The following is a 22371-nucleotide window of genomic DNA, read 5'->3' as shown; positions in this document are numbered from 1 at the left end:
GCTAGTGAATACTTTTACTATATTAAATCACTGTCTATCCAGAGGTTTCTGTGGGGTAACAAAAAATTTGCAAATTTTGTATACACACTATTTTGTGGTTTTTAGAATATCACTTAATGACCAGTTGGAAAACAGTTTGAACAGTATACTCCAAGCTTTAAAAAAAAAAAAAAAAAAAGGAAAAGAACTTCAGAATAAACCTGGCTATTGTAACGCTCATCAAAGTTATTACAGGAGCGCTAGACAAAGCTCATGGTTCTGTAAAGCAGCACACACAATGTTTGCATTAAAAGCACATTTTGGTACAGCCCTTACTGTGTTACTTTAATGGGAACAGTGAAGTTTATCCATTTATCAGATTTATCAGGCAGAAATGAGCTGGTGAAATGTTGCTGATGTAAATCTGTTGTATCTGATGGTTCTGCTACTAAGAACTTGTTCAATTGAGATCTTTACCCATTCTTTCCTTCTCCCTTCAAGTTATAGTGGTGCTGTTTGCTGCTCTGAAGAGGCAACGAAAGAAGGAGCCTTTGATCCTGTCTAAAGAGGACATCAGAGACAACATTGTGAGTTATAACGATGAAGGTGGTGGAGAGGAAGACACCCAAGCCTTTGATATTGGCACACTGAGGAATCCTGCAGCTATCGAAGATAAGAAGCTTCGACGAGATATTATCCCTGAAACATTATTTGTACCACGGAGGACTCCTTCAGCACCAGATAACACAGATGTCCGAGATTTCATTAACCAAAGGCTAAAAGAGCACGATACTGATCCTTCTGCACCACCGTATGACTCACTTGCAACTTATGCCTACGAGGGAAATGATTCAATAGCTGAATCCTTGAGCTCCTTAGAGTCAGGTACTACCGAAGGAGACCAAAACTATGATTACCTCCGAGAATGGGGCCCTCGGTTTAATAAGTTAGCTGAAATGTATGGTGGAGGAGAAAGTGACAAAGACGCTTCTTAACCTACAGTAGGCTACATTTTTGGTTCCTTTGAGCGGAAGTAATTTTACAGACACCTTCTGCACTCAACAGTATTTAACATTCAGGAAAATTTTCCTGCCACTCAGCACAATGGTTTCCTTTTAAAATTTGTTTCCAGTTTGTCCATTAATGTCATTCATTCTTTCTAGTAGAATGCCACTTGGAATATATACAGCATTTTATTTAATCACCTTCCAAGAGCCAAAGCTATGGAAATTCAGTGTTGTCCATTTTAGTAATTAAAGTAAAAAATACCTTACTTTCAGAAATTTGAACAGGGTGATAATCCCTTAAGCAACCTCATGTACAAGCCGCTTCTGTTAGATACATGTTCTACCCTTGCAAGTGCAGCTTTTAAGATGGCAAAGAAGAAAAAACCAAGTATGTCCCGTTCTGTACATTAACATTTAAACAAATTGTACACGTGGTGTTAATAAGTGTAATATGCAGCTGGTTTAAAAAAAAAAAAAAAAAAAAAAAAAAAGTTTGTGCAACTTCATTTCATCAAATTCTATCTGCCAATGTTTTATATTTATATTTTTGTATTTATTTGTAAGAAATAAACCAGTTTTTACAACTATGCTGATGCTTGCCTGCCTGTTCTGGCCATCAATTCCAGGCTTGAAGAAAGCATGACATTTCTCCAGTGACAGCACAGCCAAGTGCCAATATCTCTATGCTGCATGCATATAAGTGAACACATGCTAAAAGTGCATGTGTTCACAGGGAGAGAAGCAAATCGTAGATCTATTTGCTGGCTTGAAAATTCGACTTCCTAAAGCTGTCATGTTTAGGAGAAAATTTGTTTTGTTATCTTATTGTAAAAAGATGAATTATTATTTTGTCTCAACATGAATTACACAATTCTAAAAACATGTTGATATAACTAATTCATAAAAGAATTAATTCTGAAAACAGATTATTTGTTCTATCATCCTCCATTTTGAATCACAATTGCATCATTAGAGGTGATCTGTAACTGCAACAGAGAAAGTGCAGAAAGATGTTTAAGCAGCTATTTTTATGCACCAACCTTTTCTAAAGCCAAATGACAAACCACTGCATGTTATTGCAACTATATGAGGGTAAAGTAATCTCTTTTAAAACTGCCAGGCTGAAGGCTGACAAAGTGCCAGTAAAACTAGCACACACTCCCACCCAATTTATTGAGTTTTCTGATGGCTTGGAAAAGTCTAGTAAAAAGAGAACTGAGCAACTAGCCAACCGGAACAGAAATCATAGCCTAGCTATCACAAAACAAAGTATGTATCCCAAGACATTTTAGGATGTCTCTTTCTTCCCACGGTCTTCAGATTACAGAAATCTATTTCGCAAACAAGCACTTTGGGATTTATAAACATTTCCGAGAGGAAATAATTTCAGAGAAAAAGTAGGATGTGAGGTTCCATGATAACTTTTTTACTGTGGAAGAAACACATCTGAAGGACAATCTCTCCTTCTCTATCTCCGTTAACTTCTTACTGGCATAAAATCAACAGGTATTGAAAATGCATTAGTCCTTGTAAAAGTGCATTGCTGCATTCTTATTACACCAGATATTTTTTCTCCTAAATGGAGAGATTAAACCCAATGAAGTTGAAAGCTGAATACAGTGCCATTATGCAAGCTACTTTGGTGCAATGAAGACCGAATTTTTATTGACTTGATATCAAATTAAAGTATTTGTTCCATTAAGAAACTTTGAAGATTATGGATTTTTCTTCATTTCACTCAATAGTACCTTCATTAGCAAAGGAATTTTGATATTCCTTAATAGAAAAATAATTCTGAGAATATTAAGAAACATCTTAGATATTTAGTATTATAAAGTTTTTTTGAAAAGCCATATGAACATTTTTTTATGATTATGATCTTTCTTATGATTATTTATTGAAATGGATCTAATTTTTCCTCCTTTCCCAACTTTCATTTGTCCTTCAACACGTACCAGTAGGAAATAAACATATAAAATTAATCCATTTAATATGTATATAGCCAAAAGGCTCTCTTCCAATATTGTTCTCTGTCTGCAACAGCACTGAGACCAGTGACACCATGTACATTTAACTGAGTATGTACTAGGACAGAAGATAAAGGTGGTAATACAGCTGCTTGCCATCACCATCCTTTTGCTAAAAAAAGATTTGGGTTACACAAACCCAGACAACACTTTTACATGCAATTCAGTAAGGTTCTTTGTTTTATTCCTGAAAACAAAACAAACCAAAAAACACAAGCACCCCTCACCCACCTCCCTTCATAAATATATCAGCAAATATCAAATAAGACTCTATTATTTTGATTTGCATTGCAGTATTTATTTCTGAATCTTAATGATTTTTTTTTTCTCTGCCACTACCTTTAAGGAGGTTATTTTATAATGATTGAGCAGAACCTTATGCTAGTATTTAAAATTGAAACCTCCATGGCCTATTAAATAAAATAGTGGTATACCTTGTGGAAACATATAGCGACATATAAATATACTACTAAAAATATTATATGAATAGTGTAAATGAAAATTACTTTTACTTCTTGCCATATCCTTGGAGTTTTATTTCCCAATACACTCTGGAATTAAAAAGAAAAAACAAACAAACAAACAAAAATTTCAGCAGTATACATGTTACTGTACAAATAACATCTCAGTTTACAAATATCTACCATGTTACTGTACAAATACTGCATCCCAGTGAAAGTTTCCTTAGGAGCATGCAGTCATCCATGTAGGCAAATGATAAAAAATACTCAGGAAGTCATAATTCATAATTCATTGTCATATTCAATTTATTTTAGGAACTGCATCATCAGCTGAGTCTGGTCTTTAATATTGCACTCAAACATAGAATAGTCCATAAATAATGTGTTCTCCATGCCATAAATGAGTCACAGCAGCTTAGTAAAACCTAGGGCCTTAGAACAAGAGATGAAAGCCATGGAAAAGGAGAAGAAAGGAATCAAGGACACTATTTCAATGTCTCTTATTCCACTGAATGGTGAAGAATTGGAAAGTGAAACTCCCAAATGACTTGAAAAAGTAGAGAAAATTTAAGATAGGATACCCCCTTCCCAATCAGTACCTGATAAACCTAGTCACATACGTGACTGAAATATAGCAAAATGTAACAAAGAGATAAGACTTTTGTACTGTTTAGTCCAAATTAATTCTCTATACCTTCTTATGATAAAAATATTACAAGACCAGACAAAACAAAGTGAAAATACTGCATTTCAGGTGGAACATCTGAATTACTTACAAGACAAATCTAATGAATGTTTAAAAATTCAGAAACTTCAAAACTATTGTAACCATTGAATCCACAGTGAGTTCTTAGTGCCTGTTCTACCAAATAATAAATACATACATACATGCATACATACATAAACTATGAATATTGAGAAAGGAGGGCTGTACAAGATCTTATGTTAACCAGATATATGAACAATAATAGATAAAATAACATTTCACAGGGCCTTCCGGGAAATGGTTATTGGTAAGAACTGTTTAAGCAGATTAAATAGTGAATAAAAATAAAAACACCTAAATCATCAAAATTGTCTCATTGCATATCATCAGATCAACAAATCCACCACTTGCCACCCCTAGGTATGCAGCTGTTTTTTACTCATCACTGTCACATGGTAACATTTCCACCAATGCTACTTCAACACTTCAACAGCATATAAAAATACTATTCCTAGCCTGTAGGAAAAATTAAAAAAAAAAAAAGTTTTGCTGCTTGTCAAACTATTTATCAATAACATTGCCATCTATCAAAAGTGTCTACCCTTCATTTCTTTCACTCATTGCCCAGTGTGATTCCCTTGAATCAGTTTTTCCCACAATGGTTTTTGAATTTATTCTTGGGCTACCTATTACACAAAGTTGCAAGAAAAATAACCAAATCTGCTACACTATTCTCCTCCAAACCTCTTATAATTTGTTCCTACTGGAGTAATTACAAAGATATCTGTTAAGGGCTACAGAGCTTCTCACTATGCACAACCATTGCCCCCATGTTCTGCTTTTCAGACTGGTATGCCATTATTGTAGCAGAAAACAAAATATTTGAGTGTTCCTCTCAGCTTCCAACATTTGGGAAAAAAGTAAGTACTTTCTTTTGCCCCATCACTAATTCCTCAAAAAAATCAATGATTATTTTTTTTTAGGAAGACTAGTTAGTGACATGTATGTGGTATAAGCATATCAACAAGATCTTAGGCTTCCTTCCTTTTCTTCAAATTAGAAAACTACAGACCTGACTACAAAAAGTTACTAGGAGCTTTCAAGCTCTGCATTATTTTATCAGACTCTCTTGAACAGTACCAAAATCACCCAAAACTAATCTGTTCACAAAAAGGTGAACAGATGAATATTTAAGCTGAAACAATTTCACTTATTCATAACAGTGTAACCTGTTATGTCCAACATATTATGGAAATAATAAACATAGGGAGATAAAAACAAATATAAGAAGATACATGAATGTAATTTTTCCTATAAAATGTCACGGGCTTCTCTATTGTCGTTACAGTTTTATTGGGGCCTATTGAAACTCTACTCTAATATGGTTGAAGTGTCTGAAAAATCACATTACACATAATTGAATGTATATTTACATTTAATGTAAAAAAATAGTAACAACATCTGAATCTCTAAGTACAATAAGCCTGACAGGACTTATTTAATTCTTTGTTCTTCTGTTTTCTCTTCTTTAAAATTATCCAAATTTCCAAGTTATGTAAATGCCTCCTTTTTCAAAACAAAATTTTCAACCCAAACATTTAATTTTTAAGAAATCTTCATTGGTTTTAAGTTGATGTCAGCCTAAATAAACAATGAGAAAAAAAAAAAAAAAAAAAAAAAAAAACATTGAAAATAAAATTGACAAGTACTCTTTCTTTGATTTTTGGCTACAAACCACATATTTTGGACAGTTAACTTTGAGTCTTACCTGGTAAATTGAGACATCCTTATCATCTCATATATATAAACATATATATATATTAAACATATACTTGGCAAAATACCCAATTTCCATTTCCATTAATGTTTGCACAACAATATGTTGATTATCAGTTAAGCATGGAAGAAACCTTTCTTTTCTAAAAATACTTGCAAACATGTTTAAATACAGTGCATGAAAGACTCTCAGCAAACCTCCTGTATATCCGTCCTTTTCAGGGAAACAGAGCAAACTCTAATTACGTAATATTCATCAAAATGCCAGTGAAACCCGACAGTTTAATCCAAAGAGTATATTTTATGTTCTAAACATAATGTTCCAAATCCAAATTACCGGATGAAAAAGTTGTGTGATTTGCAGCTGTACAGTTAAAAAAAAAAAAAAAGTACAGCAAATCCAAATCCAATAAGTGAGTTAATCAATGACTCATGCAAAGTTTTGGAAGTCATAAAAGTGTTGACAAACTTTAATTTACAGAGGAATTTAGGTATATTTAACAATGGTGCATAAAGATATAAAGATTGGCTCTGTTGTAATACATGTCTCTATTATTCATTACCGCCTCCTGAATTTCATCATTACAAAGAAGCAATGAACATTTGTGATTTTGGGCTGTTTTCCAGATAGTGTGGTAATCTGCTTGATCACAGGGACAAAAGCTGTCTCTGAACCATTTTTTAAAGTGAAAGACACCTGCAGTACATCGCCTTCACTTGCTATGAACCAAGACAGTCACAATAATCACATGTGGAGGAGGGAATTCCAGATTACACAGTCTGTTTAGTTTTCCAAAAGGTGTTTGAGAAGAGCTATAATCAAAACTCCTAAAGAATTAAGCTGTCATAGTCTTCACCTGGGCAAAAGACAGAAAATCAATGATAGGAGTAAACATTAGGAGTGAAGGTAACCCACCAGTGGAATCCTTCATAATTTGATCTTTTGACCTGAAAAATAAAGAGGCAGTAGAGTTTTTCTGTCATTATAATTAAGACCAGCAAATAAAAGGGCAGTCATAAGAACTGTAGGGACATGTTGGCAAAATGAAAATGTGAATCGTATACAGGAAGGAGCTGCTGTTCACTGTGGTTTTCAATAGAAGAAAGAGAAGCCATTCCATTTGCCCCCCAGAACAAATCCCAGCCTATAATTCTGAATGCAAATGAATTTGTTATTTTATTTTTATTTCTTATTTTTTTGTATCTGCAACTGCTGCTGAATGATCATGGGATCATTTCTCCAGAAAATGCTTTAACAGTAGTATCCAGAAGAGAAGTAAGAATGCATTAAGCTGTACTGATAGAAAAACTTTCTCTTACTTGTCAAACCCAGTTAATCTCACCTTGCCTTCCCTAGAGTTGCACTTCAACATAAATAGGCCCAGAACATGAATTTATTCTATGAAAATATATTGTCTACATTTTCAAGACTTTGCTGGCATAAAAGCTGTACAGTCATTAGGTTTAATGTGGCTATATTTAAAATGCCATTTAAATTATTTCTCTGGATAAAAGTCCATCAGACACAATGGAGGATAGTTAATTTATCTGCCATTGGCGCACTTTATTTAGTAACAGAAGTTGGTGAAACTTATTCATAACTGAGAGTGTGATGAAAAGTGTATTATTAGAAAGAACCTTGCCCATCTTCTCTCCTCCAAATTTTCCATGTTTGAGAAGTATGGTTATGCTTACTACTCTTTATTGATACATTCAAGGCAGAATAGACAAAAAGAAAAGATTATTTTGAATGTCAATATTCAGTATATATGCACATATACATTATGTTCTTTACTTAAATATGCATATATATATATATACATATGCATATGTATACATACACATATGCATACATACAACGTTTGTTTCCCATGTCATGCCTAGGCGTTATTATTCATATTAACATGAGACTGTTTTGGAAATGTCACAGCAACCTTTCTGGATGACACTTCCAGAAGAGAAACTTTAGACAGCTACTATGCACAATTATGCCAAATATACATATACCTTTCTGTATCATCATCTCAAAACAGTGACCTAAGCAGCCTTAGTATAAATGAGGCTGGAAGATAAAGGGGAAAAAAAAAAAAAAAAAGCATGAAGGTTGTCTTCTGGCCTTTAATTATACTGTCTGAAAAACATTTTTTTGTAAAGAGACTCCACTAAAAGACTCCATTACTCAGCTAAGGGCTCAGTCTGGCCTTCTTCCATACTAGTGCACTATTGAGAGAGGAAGATAACTTCTTCCTTAACACAAATTTCCATATACATGTACTCCAAATCTTCTCATAGCTACTACATTGTCAGCTATGTTAGTTCATATTGCCCTGTTTTCCTCAGTTATGCATTGGATAGACTGCACTGGGAATGATTGAAGGCTACTGCATGACAACTTTTCTGTGCAGTCTTCCCTCTTTTTGTACAGTTTGCAGTACAAGTATTCTAACCACACTGAATTCTTCCCAGACAAGCAGATTTCTACTTCTACTACAGCATCTTAAAATAAAATAAAATAAAATAAAGTAAAATAAAATGAAATAAATAAAATAAAATAAAATGTATTGGTAACCATTACCAATATAATTTTCATTTACTGACTTCCAAACTGGTGTAAAATCATTCCTGATAAGCAAAACCATCAATCCTTAAGACTGAGAATGCAGAAGGACATATCTCAACTAAATGGGATTTTCTTGCTTTAATAATTATTCCTCAACTTCTCATTTGTAAAATACAGATTAAGAAAAAATAAAATAAAATAAAATAAAAACAAACACATAAACAAAACACACTATGTTAGGCCTTGGAGAGTTTTCTGACTAAATTGTGAGACACTCATCTTCTATAGTGATGAGCACCACAGGAATGACTGAAAAATCTGCTTGACATCCCACTCTAAGCAGAACAAAGCAAATGAAATGTATGGATGCCCATTGGTCAAGGGCAATAGTTACTTATGAAGTGCATGATGGCTATTCTTCACATTCAGTGAAGCAGAAACTGCAACAAAAATACCACATGACTATGTATTTAAGAATTAACTCAATGCACATAGATGAAAGAAATAAGGATAAACAACCTCAATAATGGCATTTCCTCAGTTACCTCTGCAACTTAATAATGTTAACTAAAGTGGTTTTGGAGTACAACGGCAATTGCTATGTAATAAAGGTCATCTTTTTTTTCCTTAGAAGTTCAGCTTTCACCACCTTGTCATGCATAATAAATGTGATACATTTTTCCAAACTTGCCTGGTCTACAATACTTTTGCAGCATTAGCATTCTTAAAAAAAATGAATTTATTTCAAATTTGATCAAAACTGCCTTCTTTCTTTGTTCCCTACTTAGCATACGTGGTTCTACCAGATATGTATGTCTTAAAAACCAGAAGCTTCTATAAAAATGCCAAGTAAAACTTCAGAATGTTTTTCTGCCATATACAAGGGGAAAAACAAAACAAAACAAAACAACAACAACACAAAACCTTCACAAATAAAACAGTAACAAAATCAGAAAGTTATGTGATCATATTCTAACATCTCAGTCAAATATTATTTTCAATCAAGAATTTTTTTAAAATATATATATATATATAAAATCACACAAAATATGTAATAAGCACCATCAACATGCACTGACAAGACCATTATTTCTAAACATTTCTAAATTGCTGACTATGAAAGTGTCACTCAAAACACCTCCTGTTCTTATTTTCTCTTTCCTATCATTACTGGACAGAGGTAGATCATTGATGTAATTGACACTGACATAATCCAACACAGGAGATTTTAAGTTTCTGCACAGAAAGACTATATAACTAAAATAATACAGACTGGGAAGTCAGAAGTGGGTTTTCTGAATCACCCTTATATAATACATTCATTTCTACTGTATAAAGGTCTTCCTAGGCAATGCCAGTGGTTTGGGGTCTCCCTTGAATGACAGCTAAGCACAAGTTTGATTTTCATGCTGCTGTGGATCAATCTTGACCATCTGCTAGACACCCAGCTACTCACTCACTCACCCTCTGCAACAGGACAGGGAATGAAATGAATTGTTGAATCTTGTGGGTTGAGAAAAGACAGGGAGAACACTTTAACTGCCACAGACAAAACACACTTAACTTGGGGAAAATTAATCTAACTTATTGTCAGTTAAAATATGTTTGGGTAATGAGAAACAAAGACAAAAACTAAAACATCTACCCACCCTTTCCACCCCCTTTCTTTTCCCCAGGTCAAATCTCACTCCTCCATTCCCAACTGCCCTACAAGCAGCACAGGAGCTGTCCATAACAGCTCCTCTCTCTCTGCCACTTTTTCCTCTTCACACTGGGCCCCCTCCATCTCTCACTTCAAATGAGGAAGTACAAATTCTTTTTAGTTTTAGTTAAATTCTGATCAATTTATTGGCTTTTCCACAGTGCAGCTGACATATACTATCATAAAAAGTCATCTTCCTGAATTTTCTACCAGCCAAGTAGAAAACTTCTTGCCCATTACACCTGCCTTTTAGTGTTTCCTTTCTTTTAACATAGCGGAGTACTTGTGGGGAAGGAGGAAGAGGAAAGGCAGCCACAAAAGGCAGTTTGGATACAAGATTCATAACCAGTGTTATGTAGCAAGGTGTTGAGTGGAAGAATGCCTTTTTGTTTTCTTAGTATCCATTAATTTATTTTCATTGAACTAAGTCAAAGAGAGATATAAAACTGAATTTTAGGGGTATGCTCCCAGTAATTCACTGTATCCTCTTCTGGAGCCCTATAGCTCATCCTTGACTTAGATTTGATACTTGTTCAGAGAAAGGAGTGAAATACACCTTGGGATAAGTTAATAAAATTATGAACGCTTGTCATAATACCATAGGATTTCTCTATACTCTCAAAGACTGTAACAATAACGTTAAATTTGTAATGCAAAATTATGCATATAAAAGTGATGTAGCCTTCTACATTGGGTTCAGGATATAACACAATTCTTGAAGATAGAAAACATGCTTTCAAACAGAAAGTGTGTATTTTAGTTAAGAGAACAAACAAGCTTCAGAGTATCTGCCTTCAAGGTTCAAATCTGCATAGTTCCAGCACTATAAAGCTGATTGATTGTTCCTCATTACAAAAGGGTGCTACTGCTTTAATCATTAAGGAAAGCATGTGCTACAAAACAAGCAAGACCCATCTATTTCTCAAGTATGCTTTAATATAACTAACATGAATGGCAATAAGCTTTGTGGAAGACAGCTAAAACAGATTTGAGAGTAACTTTAAGGACCTGTAATGGGAAGAGAAGGGGAAATCTTTCTCAAAGTTTTTAATAAGAAAAACAACTCATATAGCTAACAAGAAAATACATTCTCTGAATAGTATACCTTCAGCCTTGTAGTTATTTGTCACCTCTCTCCATTTCAATGAAGACAAAACATTTCTATGAGTACATCCATTAATTTAATTAATTTCACTAAAAGCAATGCTAGTCAACATTTATATGTGTATACAGTCTCTGTAAGTGCACTGAAAATAACTCCTCCCAGTACCTTTCAGCTATTTATAAATTTCTAAGCCATTTAACACACAAACATTTATCTTACATGAGTTATTAAGAGGAAAACAATTAATTTTTAAAAGAAAAACGTCAGGCAGAAGAGGGAAGCAGTCTAGTTTTTGTCTACCACTCAAATACCCCCAAAACTGAGAAAAGAATCAAAATCAAGTCATGCTGCAACTGGATAAATTCAGTTTTAATAAATAAAGTAATGGAAGCTGAACAATGAGTTCCACTTATTCTTGAGCAGTGTTAGTAGAAGACAAATATTAAAATAATATAACAACAGAATATTGCTGCATTACTTGCGAAAATGGCAAACATTTCCTTCTATCTACAGTTAGGTTTTATTTCTTTCATGTTAGCAGTAGATGTACCTCAAATAGTTGAGAGGTTCAGTTCAGTTCAGTTCAGTTCTGATCACAGAATCACAGAATTTTCTAGGTTGGAAGAGACCTCAAGGTCATCGAGTCCAACCTCCAACCTAACGCTAACAGCCCTCCACTAAACCATATCCCTAAGCTCTACATCTAAGCTTCTTTTGAAGACTTCCAGGGATGGTGACTCCACCACTTCCCTGGGCAGCCTGTTCCAATGCCTCACAACCCTTTCTGTAAAGAAGTTCTTCCTAACATCTAACCTAAAACTCCCCTGGCTCAACTTAAGCCCATTCCCCCTCGTCCTGTCACCAGGCACGTGGGAGAACAGGCCAACCCCCACCTCTCTACAGCCTCCCTTGAGGTACCTAAAAAGAGCGATAAGGTCACCCCTGAGCCTCCTCTTCTCCAGGCTGAACAAGCCCAGCTCCCTTAGCCGCTCCTCGTAGGACTTGTTCTCCAGGCCCCTCACCAGCTTCGTCGCCCTTCTCTGCACCCGCTCAAGCACCTCCATGTCCTTCTTGTAGCGAGGGGCCCAAAACTGAACACAGTACTCGAGGTGCGGCCTCACCAGAGCTGAGTACAGGGGGACGATCACCTCCCTAGCCCTGCTGGTCACGCTGTTCCTAATACAAGCCAGGATGCCGTTGGCCTTCTTGGCCACCTGAGCACACTGCTGGCTCATATTCAGCCGACTGTCCACCATCACTCCCAGGTCCTTCTCTGCCTGGCAGCTTTCCAACCATTCCTCTCCCAGCCTGTAGCTCTGCTTGGGGTTATTGCGCCCCAGGTGCAGGACCCGGCACTTGGCCTTGTTAAACTTCATGCAGTTGACCTCAGCCCATCGGTGCAGCCTATCCAGATCCTCCTGCAGAGCTTTCCTACCCTCAAGCAGATCGACACACGCACCTAACTTGGTGTCATCTGCGAACTTACTGAGGGTGCACTCGATGCCCTCATCCAGATCATCGATGAAGATATTAAAGAGGACCGGCCCCAGCACCGAGCCCTGGGGGACGCCACTAGTGACTGGCCTCCAACTGGACTTGGCTCCATTTACCACGACTCTTTGGGCCCGGCTATCCAGCCAGTTTCTAACCCAACGAAGCGTGCGCCAGTCCAAGCCAAGAGCAGCCAGTTTCTTGAGGAGAATGCTGTGGGAGACGGTGTCAAAAGCCTTGCTGAAGTCAAGGTAGACCACATCCACAGCCTTTCCCTCATCCACCCAGCGCGTCACTCTGTCATAGAAGGAGATCAGGTTCGTCAGGCATGACCTGCCTTTCATAAAGCCATGCTGACTGGGCCTGATCGCCTGCTTCCCCTTCAAGTGCTGCATGATGACTCTCAGGAGGATCTGCTCCATGAGCTTTCCTGGCACTGAGGTCAAACTGACAGGCCTGTAGTTTCCTGGGTCTGCCCTCCGGCCCTTCTTGTAGATGGGCGTCACGTTTGCTAGCCGCCAGTCGATTGGGACCTCCCCCGATAGCCAGGACTGTTGATAAATGATGGACAGCGGCTTGGCCAGCTCCTCTGCCAGTTCCCTCAGTACCCTTGGGTGGATCCCATCTGGCCCCATCGACTTGTGCACATCTAAGTGCCGTAGTAGGTCACCAACCAGTTCTTCATGGATAATGAGGGCCACATCCTGCTCCCCATCCCCTTCCACCAGCTCAGGGTACTGGGTATCCAGAGAACATCCGGTATTGCCGCTAAAGACTGAGGCAAAGAAGGCATTGAGCACCTCCGCCTTTTCCTCATCTCTTGTAACTAAGTTTCCCCCCGCATCCAGTAAAGGATGGAGATTCTCCTTAGTCCTCCTTTTTGTGTTGATGTATTTATAGAAACGTTTTTTGTTATCTTTAACGGCAGTAGCCAGATTGAGCTCCAGATGAGCTTTGGCCTTCCTAATTTTGTCCCTGCACAGCCTCGCTACTTCTTTAAAGTCCTCCTTAGTGGCCTGCCCACTTTTCCAAAGCTTATAAACCCTCTTTTTCCTCCTAAGATCAAGCCACAATTCTCTGTTGAGCCAGGCCGGTCTTCTTCCCCGCCAGCTCGTCTTTGGGCACGTGGGAACAGACCGTTCCTGTGCCATTAAGACTTCCCTCTTGAAGAGCGCCCAGCCTTCCTGGACCCCTCTGCCCTTCAGAACCGCCTCCCAAGGGACTCCACCAACCAGTGTCCTGAGCAGCTCAAAGTCAGCCCTCCGAAAGTCCAATACAGCGGTTTTACTGGTCCCCTTCCTGGCCTCGCCAAGAATAGTGAACTCCACCATTGCGTGGTCACTCTGCCCTAGACAGCTCCCGACGATCACGTCCTCCACCAGTCCTTCTCTGTTTGTGAAGAGAAGGTCTAGCGGGGCACCTCCCCTGGTAGGCTCACTAACCAGCTGCGTCAGGAAGCTATCTTCCACGCTCTCCAGAAACCTCCTAGACTGCTTTCTCAGGGCTGAGTTGTGCTTCCAGGATATGTCAGGGAAGTTGAAGTCCCCCACGAGTACAAGAGCTGATGATTTTGCAACCTCTGTCAGCTGCCTGTAGAATTCCTCATCCGTCTCCTCATCCTGGTTCGGCGGTCTATAGCAGACCCCGACCAGGACACTAGCCTTGTTGTCCCTGCCGATCCTAACCCAAAGGGACTCGACCTTGTCATTCCCAACCTCGAGTTCTACAGCCTCGAAAGACTCTCTAATATAGAGAGCCACACCACCACCCCTTCTATGCTGCCTGTCCCTTCTATAGAGCTTATAGCCAGGCATTGCAGCACTCCAGTCATGAGACTGGTCCCACCACGTCTCCGTGATGGCAACCAAGTCGTAGCCTGCCTGCCGCACGATGGCTTCCAGCTCCTCCTGTTTGTTACCCATGCTGCGTGCATTGGTGTAGATGCACTTCAGCTGGGCCATTGCCTTATCCTCCGGCCTTGCCATTGTTCCCCCTGGCACAGCCCCAACAATCCTAGCCTCAGCCCCATCCCCCTTCCTACCTAGTTTAAAGCCCTCTCAATGAGCCCTGCCAGTTCCTGGCCCAGGATCCTTTTTCCCCTAAAAGATAGGGACCCGTCTGCGGCCATCAGGCCAGGTGCTGAGTAAAGTGCCCCATGATCAAAAAACCCAAGATTTCTGCGTTGGCACCAGCCCCGGAGCCACGTGTTTAACAGGTGGGCTTTCCGTGTCCTCTCTGAACTCCTCCCTGCCACCATAGGGATGGACGAAAACACCACCTGCACTCCCGCTCCATCCACTAACCGACCCAGCCCCCTAAAGTCCCTTTTGATAGCCTTGAGGCTTCTCTCTTCGATGTTATCACTGCCCGCCTGGACTATCAAAAGGGGGTAATAGTCAGAGGGGCGTACCAGGTTAGGAAGCTTCCTGGCAACGTCCCTGACCCTGGCTCCAGGGAGACAGCAGACTTCCCTACGGGTAGGGTCCGGCCGACAAATAGGGCCCTCTGTTCCCCTAAGAATCGAATCACCAACAACAATAACCCTCCTGTCTTTTTTGGTGGAGGCAGTCCTGAGGCGCGGAGTCGACCTCCTCGCTCCAGGCATCCTCCTGGGAACATTTGCTACCTCTTCCTCACACACCGGCCTCTCAATCTCTAGGGCCTCAAACCTGTTGTGTAAGGGCACCTGGGAAGGTGGGGCCGGAAGGGGAGAGCATCGCCTGCGATGTCGAGCAGGGACCCGTTTCCATTCCTCCTCAGCTCCCAGATCCCCTCCCTCTGCCCGACGGGGACAGGGCAGGGGGTCCGCCCCCATTTGGGGAGTCTCACCTCGGCACCTCCCCTTGAGGCCCTGCAGGGAGTTACTCCAGAAGTCTATCTCCCGCTCACACTCCCTGATGGCCCTCAACCTCTCCACCTCCTCCTTGAGCTCCGCCACCATGCGGACCAGGTCGTCCACCTGCTCGCACCTCACGCACGCAGTTTCTCTGCCTCCCGCCGATGGCAGCAACAGGCTCAGACACTCCTTGCATCCGGTGACCTGAACTGCGGCATTTTTTAACGGGTAGTCGGTCTGCGTGTGTACCGACTTTCTGGAGAGCGCGCCGTGCCTGGTGGCGACCATTATCGCCTAGTTACGGCTGTTGTTAACGAGGTGTTGTTTGTGTGTAGGGGGAGCGCTCTGCCCTTCCTGCACGCCCTGCCTGCGCGAACTGCCGCGCTAACTGCCGCGCCACTCCCTCTGACGCGCCACGCCCTGTTTGCCCGCCCTGGTCGCCGCGCTCCTGGTCGCTCGCGCTCCCTAGGGGCAGCTTTTGAAGGGCTGGGGAGGGGGCGCTGCTGGCTCCGCCTTCGCCTCGTCAGCCTCCCTCACGAGGGCTGCCGGGTCCTGGCGGCTCCCTCTAGTAGGCTCGATGCCGGACAAAATTAGCCCTGCCTGGCCCGATCCCCCGCTCCGCTGCAGAACGCGTCTGCCCCGGAGCCGATCGCCTCGGCAAATGGCAGTGAAATGGCGGTGGGTCCCGATTTAAATAGCCCGCCGCTGACGCTGCTGGCTCCGCCTTCGCCTCGTCAGCCTCCCTCACGAGGGCTGCCGGGTCCTGGCGGCTCCCTCTAGTAGGCTCGATGCCGGACAAAAATTAGCCCTGCCTGGCCCGATCCCCCGCTCCGCTGCAGAACGCGTCTGCCCCGGAGCCGATCGCCTCGGCAAATGGCCAAAGGCCATTTTGTACCATGATCTGGTACAAAATCCAGATGATTACATTCACACCCTACTTGAATGTTTTTAGGCCCTAGTACACTTTAGTTCCTTGATGTTAAAGTAAGTAGAGCACTAAGTCTAGCAATGGAGTTTGATTTACCATAAGATGACATCCACTTAATTTTAGCAGCATACAATTAGAGTTAATTAAAATCACCTACTTTATGATTTCTGAATTTTCCATGTCTCTCAAAGCTATGGTGGGTTTTTTCATGCACCATCAAGGACTCAGAGAGAACTGAGTAGAATAGATTCTACTACTATATCTATTCAGAGTAGAATAGATTCTACTACTATATCCTGGTGTAATTCCAGATGGAAGTGCCATTAACCTTAAGATAGATAAGGAGAAAACCAGGAAAGAAACATGAAAACCAGAAAAGACAGTGTAACTCTGAAGTCTGTCATGATTCATAAAAGCAACCAATAACAGTAGAGGTGTTTTTTACTGATAAGTCAAAAAAAATTATATATATATTCTATTATATATATATAGATATATAAAAGATTGAAAACCACCTATATTTCTGTATGGTACTGAAGATCACCCATATGCATGCATGACTGGCATTACTAGGTGTCAGCAAAAATGTTGCTCTCGATACTTTATAATTTCTCTGAGAACCAAATATGTTAATACCACATCACATTGATTAAATGATTTTAATATAATTGGTTACAGGTTGCTTATCCAGAAGACCTGTTAAAGGTGGCAAGAAATATAAAGACATGGTCCATTTTGCAATCTTTCTTAAATGCTTTTCCTAAAATATATGCATTTTGATAATATCACCTAGGCCACTAAGGGGAGGTTCAAGACATTACTGCACATTATATATGCCAAAATTCTACTGCCTTTCAGTGCAAAGCTCAGTATTTCTAATTTCTATGGAAGATATCATCTGTTTTGCTGAGTATGCAAAGATTGGCATATTTCAGTCATATGTTCTCGAGTATACTCAAATAAAAGCTGAGACACTAAATTTAAACACTACCAACAGTGATCCATTGCTTTCTTGTTGTCTTGAAGAACATAAAAATATATCATGACATTCAGCAAACAAGTGCTATTTTTATAACATGAAAAAAATAAATCCGTTAAATGTTAAGTATTAGGATATTGCCAAGAACTTGCATCAAACTGAACTCCTGACTCCCATACTAAATGCACATGATGAGCAAAACAAATTTATACAAATGTATACTTTATACAAAGTATATAGATATCTAATAAAATATTTCAGAAATATATGTCATAACATTTCCAGCATACATGGTATGTATAGCATTCTGTAGTCTCTACAGCAGAGCTCAGCAGCTGCCCTCATGCCATATCAGAGCCAGTTCCAGCCAGCCCCAAAAGGGACACACTGCTGGCCAGAGCTGAGCCAGGGGGTAACTGGGAGAGCAGATTGAAGAAAGGGAAAAAAAAAAAAAAAAAAAAGACAGAAAAGAAAAGAAAAAAAAGCTGTAGAACAGCAGCAGGAGGAGAAGAGTGAAAAGATGTGAGAGAAGCAGCCCTCAGACCACAAGGTGAGTGCTGCAGGAGGGAAGGAGATGCTCCAGGCATGGAGCAGAAGACTGTACCCCTGCAGCCCATGGGTCCCACATGGAGCAGATCTCCATGCTGCAGTCCATTCAACTATGGCATTTTAAGCAGTCATATTAAGCAACAATGCTGCCAAACTGCTTTCACCTCAATATTTTGGGTTCAATCACACTACAAGAGCATTAATTTATTCTACATAAATGATTAGATTGCTGGAATAATAGTTTTTTCAACTGTATTAAGTCTTACTTAAAGTGTACTCAAATACTAAGTGTCCTATAGTAGCATTATCAATGCAATCCATAGAATACTAGAAAGAATTAGATAAAGGATAAATTTAAGGCCTTTCTTAAGTGATTTTGTTTACTAACGAGATATCTGTAAGAATGTTCTTAAAAAAGAACAACAACAACCACAAAAACTTTTCTGGAGTTCATGTTAAAATAATACATGTATTATCTTCATAGCAAAAGGTCTAATATCCCACTCGCACACTGCATCCCTCACTGAAACTCTCTAAAAAACTTCTCAATACATTTCACACAGACTGCAAGTATAGTGACAACTTATGACTCTTTAGTATCTCTTCTGAGCTGAAGTCTCCTAGCTGTTTTAGCTCATTTTCAACTGGCAATGGCATCCTGTTCAGGACTGTTAGACATTCCTGGTCAGTCATATCTTATGTCTGATGCCTGAGGCTATAACCATTCTAGCCGTCTTTCCATGGAAAACCCATTTGGAAGTCCCGTTTGGTTTTCAAATAGCAAGATATGAAAATACAATGTTGTTGAAAGCTTTCCTGAAACCATATCCCGTTTCTTATTATATGTGATCCACTCTTTATTATGGTATTCACAGTATAAAAAGAAGGCCATATAATTTCTCTATGGAAGCTAGATCAACTGTTGCAGAAGGCTATGAAACATATTTTTCAGGCTGAGACAAATTTGTACAGAATATCATCTAGCATAAAATGCTTTCTAAAACATGGCAATTGAACACCTGATTTAGCCAATTCAGTTTCTAGCATCATAACAACTACAGCAGTGAAACAGATCTCATTTTCTTCCATGCAAATTTTAAAGAGAGCAAAAGTACAATGAAGCTAATTCAGATTTTTAAAAGGACTAAATTAAATTTTGACACACTATTTTTAAGTAAACAGTTTTTTGTTTGTTTATTTTAAATATCCTTTTTTTTTTTTTTTTTTTTTTTTTGGTAAAATTTTAGGTAATAGAGGGAAAATAGCCAGGAGTTTCCTCTGAAAAGCACTATTCTGTATGTCCTTCAACCCTTTTGAAAAGATGTTTCATAGCTCATTTCTGTGAATGTTATGCCCTATGAACTGCTTCTTACTTTTCATGTTAATTCATTATCTCAGACATTTTTCATAGCTTACTCTGCTTCTTTTTTTATTGGCAATGTGTGAGGGTTTGCGTTATAAAGTGAATGGCATCAATTTGTGAGGGAGAACCTTTCCTTTATTAAAGTCAATTCAAGACCTCAATTCTTACTTTCTCAGCAACACAATGGTATGCAACCTGTTGTGCAAGGCTTGACTTTCTATAAACAGCTTTGATTTTGTCCTGGTTATTTACTAGATTTTCACTAAGAACTGAACAGATGCACTACTAATGTACAATGCTAGCCTAGAGGAAAAATGGCACACGTAGCATAATACAAACTGTTACTTCCAAACTTATTTTTGCCAAACCAAAACACTCTTGTGGAAGGCTTTGATTTACATGTGATTAAACATAATGCCACCCAAACAGATGGACAAGGAATGTAGGTAATCAGAAGACATGCACATCTGTCACTGGGTGGCGTTTGATTTGGGGTTTATTTATTTATTTTTGTTGTTGTTGCTTTTATTTTCAGGGGGTTTGGGAGAAACATTTTCAGCCAGGAATTTTAAAATTTACTCAGTATTATTTATGCATAAAATATATGTTCTAAGACACTAAATAATAGACCGTTTATGTATTTTATATATATATATTATATATAACATTATGTATTATATATCATATATAATATATAATGCTATAATATATATATTATAATTTATATAATATATAATAATATATTATATTGTATATAATTCTATATAATTATATTATACATTGTAATATATATATATAATATTTTATATATACATGTGTATATATATATATATATATATATATATATATATATATATCTCCAACATTGCCAACTGCCAACATTTGGAAAAGACAGATGTTTGAAAAGCTTTGCACTCTAGTTAAATAAAACTTCAGTTTTGATTAGGGCTGAAAAAGACCTATCTTTCTTAAAGTTCTTGTTTTTTTTTGTTTGGTTGTTTTGTTTGCTTGTTTGTTTGGTTTTTATGGGGTGAGTCATTACTTATCACTTTTGATAAATGCACACCATGTACAACTATGAAACATAGTTACCTCAGCAATTAAACGGACTTCTTTAGGGTCAAATATGGCTAAACTCCATTCCTGTAACTTCTTCCTTACATTTTTGAATGTTTTTACTTTCCCATATAATATCATAAAGATCGAACACTAAATATATATTTTCTCTAACACTAAATACTTATTTTCTCAAACTTGAAAAAATGAAGAAATTATAACAACATTTATAACAACATAATACATTGTGATCAAAAATACATTAATTATTTAACACAGAAAAGAAATAAACCATTACAATAGCTCTAACACTAAGAAGGTACTCACATACTCACATTACAATCTATTTGCATAGATTGTAATAAGTATGGTAGTAACTTGCAGTGCTCTTCAGTAGTCTCTGAGATCAGGCCTCAGAAATGGCTTAGTACATTTTCAGCTGACAGTAACATCCTTAAGGCTCCTAGAGACAATTCTGACCAGTTATGCCTTATATGTTTTATGTCATTTTATGTTCCTTCTCTTGTTAACTTTCTCGGCTTTCCTGCTTACCTTTGGAAAATGCCTAGCTCTTAATCTGACCATGCATGAAGCAGCCTCTTCAAAATTAAACAAATGCCAATTTAAGAATCTTAAAAGTGTCCCTGGAAAGTATGAAATAAAGCATCAATAGATGTTTTAAACTTTGTAATAATGTCCCAAACCAAAGCCATGCAGATGCATGCAGCATTAATACTTATCTGAGTGCTGCTACTGCACAAACTTTTGACAGCTACCCTTTCCACTTTCTCCATATATGCAGTCATTTCTGGCTATAAAAAACACTTAAAATTTGGATTTAGCTAACTATGTCTCAACAACACTATTAGATAAACAAAAGCTAGCAAATATATATATATTTTTTTCACTAAACAACTGCATCAGGCAGTTGCAAATGGTTGTTGATAAACACAGTAGTTTTAACACATTCTGTCATACCTGTTTGATCCAGAGAGCTGGATCTACAAACAACTAGGCACAGAGTGACTGTGCTCCTTAAGTTGGTGGGTTACAATACATGGCTCCAGACCCCACATGTAATCACATGTAATTGCATTCTCTTAAATACCTTACCACGCTTTTATTTAAAAACTGCTACTACCCAAGATTGCCCAAGATCGGGAAACCTATGCAAATATTCTTGTTTGGATTTTGAGTAAGACAGAATAAGAAAGAGAGCTTCTGCTCCTCTTTCTCCTTCACTGCAGCCTCCTCCACCAAAACACTCTCACTTTTAGTCTCACTCTAGACGATATGGACAGATACAGACGGGAACTAGGGAAAACAATAAAAATTAGTTTTTTGTTTGTTTGTTTGTTTGTTTGTTTTTTAACATAGGCACCGAGCTCTTCAAGTACATTATGACACAATATCATCACACAGCTGGAGGTGTAAATGTTTTTTGTGCTAAATGAGTCCAAGTGAGCTTGTGGAGACATTAACCTTTCAGGGGAATGACAGTGATGATTAACATAGGCAACATGTCAATTTAAATATCTTTGTATCTTATTAAGACAGAAAAGCAAAGAACTGAATTGGTGGGTGGATTTCTTTTGTCTGATGTAGTCAGAGTTACATTTACAAGACCTTTTTAAACTCAGAGGAAGAACAAACAAGAAGGCCCGAAACATAACACAAGTATTTATTTATATAAAGTATTAAAATCACATCACAGGGACATGGCTAAATGATACAGATGAGCAAATTTAGTAGCTTGTTAACACCAAAACCAGAGGTTTCACTCCTCACACGGTTCTCCTGTGTTCCCCTGAATTTCTGTATCATTCTGCCACCTACTTCATGCCAA

The 22371-nt window shown here is 38.5% G+C and overlaps 1 protein-coding gene and 1 long non-coding RNA gene across 8 annotated transcripts in view; both read left to right on the top strand.

Moving 5' to 3' along the window:
• CDH10 (cadherin 10) overlaps positions 1-1573 on the top strand; it is a 111758-nt gene extending 110185 nt beyond the window's left edge. For all 7 annotated transcript variants that reach the window (XM_084510291.1, XM_084510296.1, XM_084510290.1 and 4 more), the window contains one exon: positions 481-1573. In XM_084510291.1, coding sequence (XP_084366417.1) covers positions 481-974 — 494 coding nt within the window. In that variant the 3' untranslated portion in view covers positions 975-1573. The remainder of the gene's footprint in view (positions 1-480) is intronic.
• LOC311432904 overlaps positions 1-22371 on the top strand; it is a 587624-nt gene that overhangs the window by 142829 nt on the left and 422424 nt on the right. The window lies entirely within an intron of this gene.

This window comes from Aythya ferina (genome assembly GCF_964211825.1).
Source record: "Aythya ferina genome assembly, chromosome: 2".
Lineage (NCBI taxonomy): Eukaryota > Metazoa > Chordata > Aves > Anseriformes > Anatidae > Aythya > Aythya ferina.
This window is presented reverse-complemented; position numbering and strand designations above follow the sequence as displayed.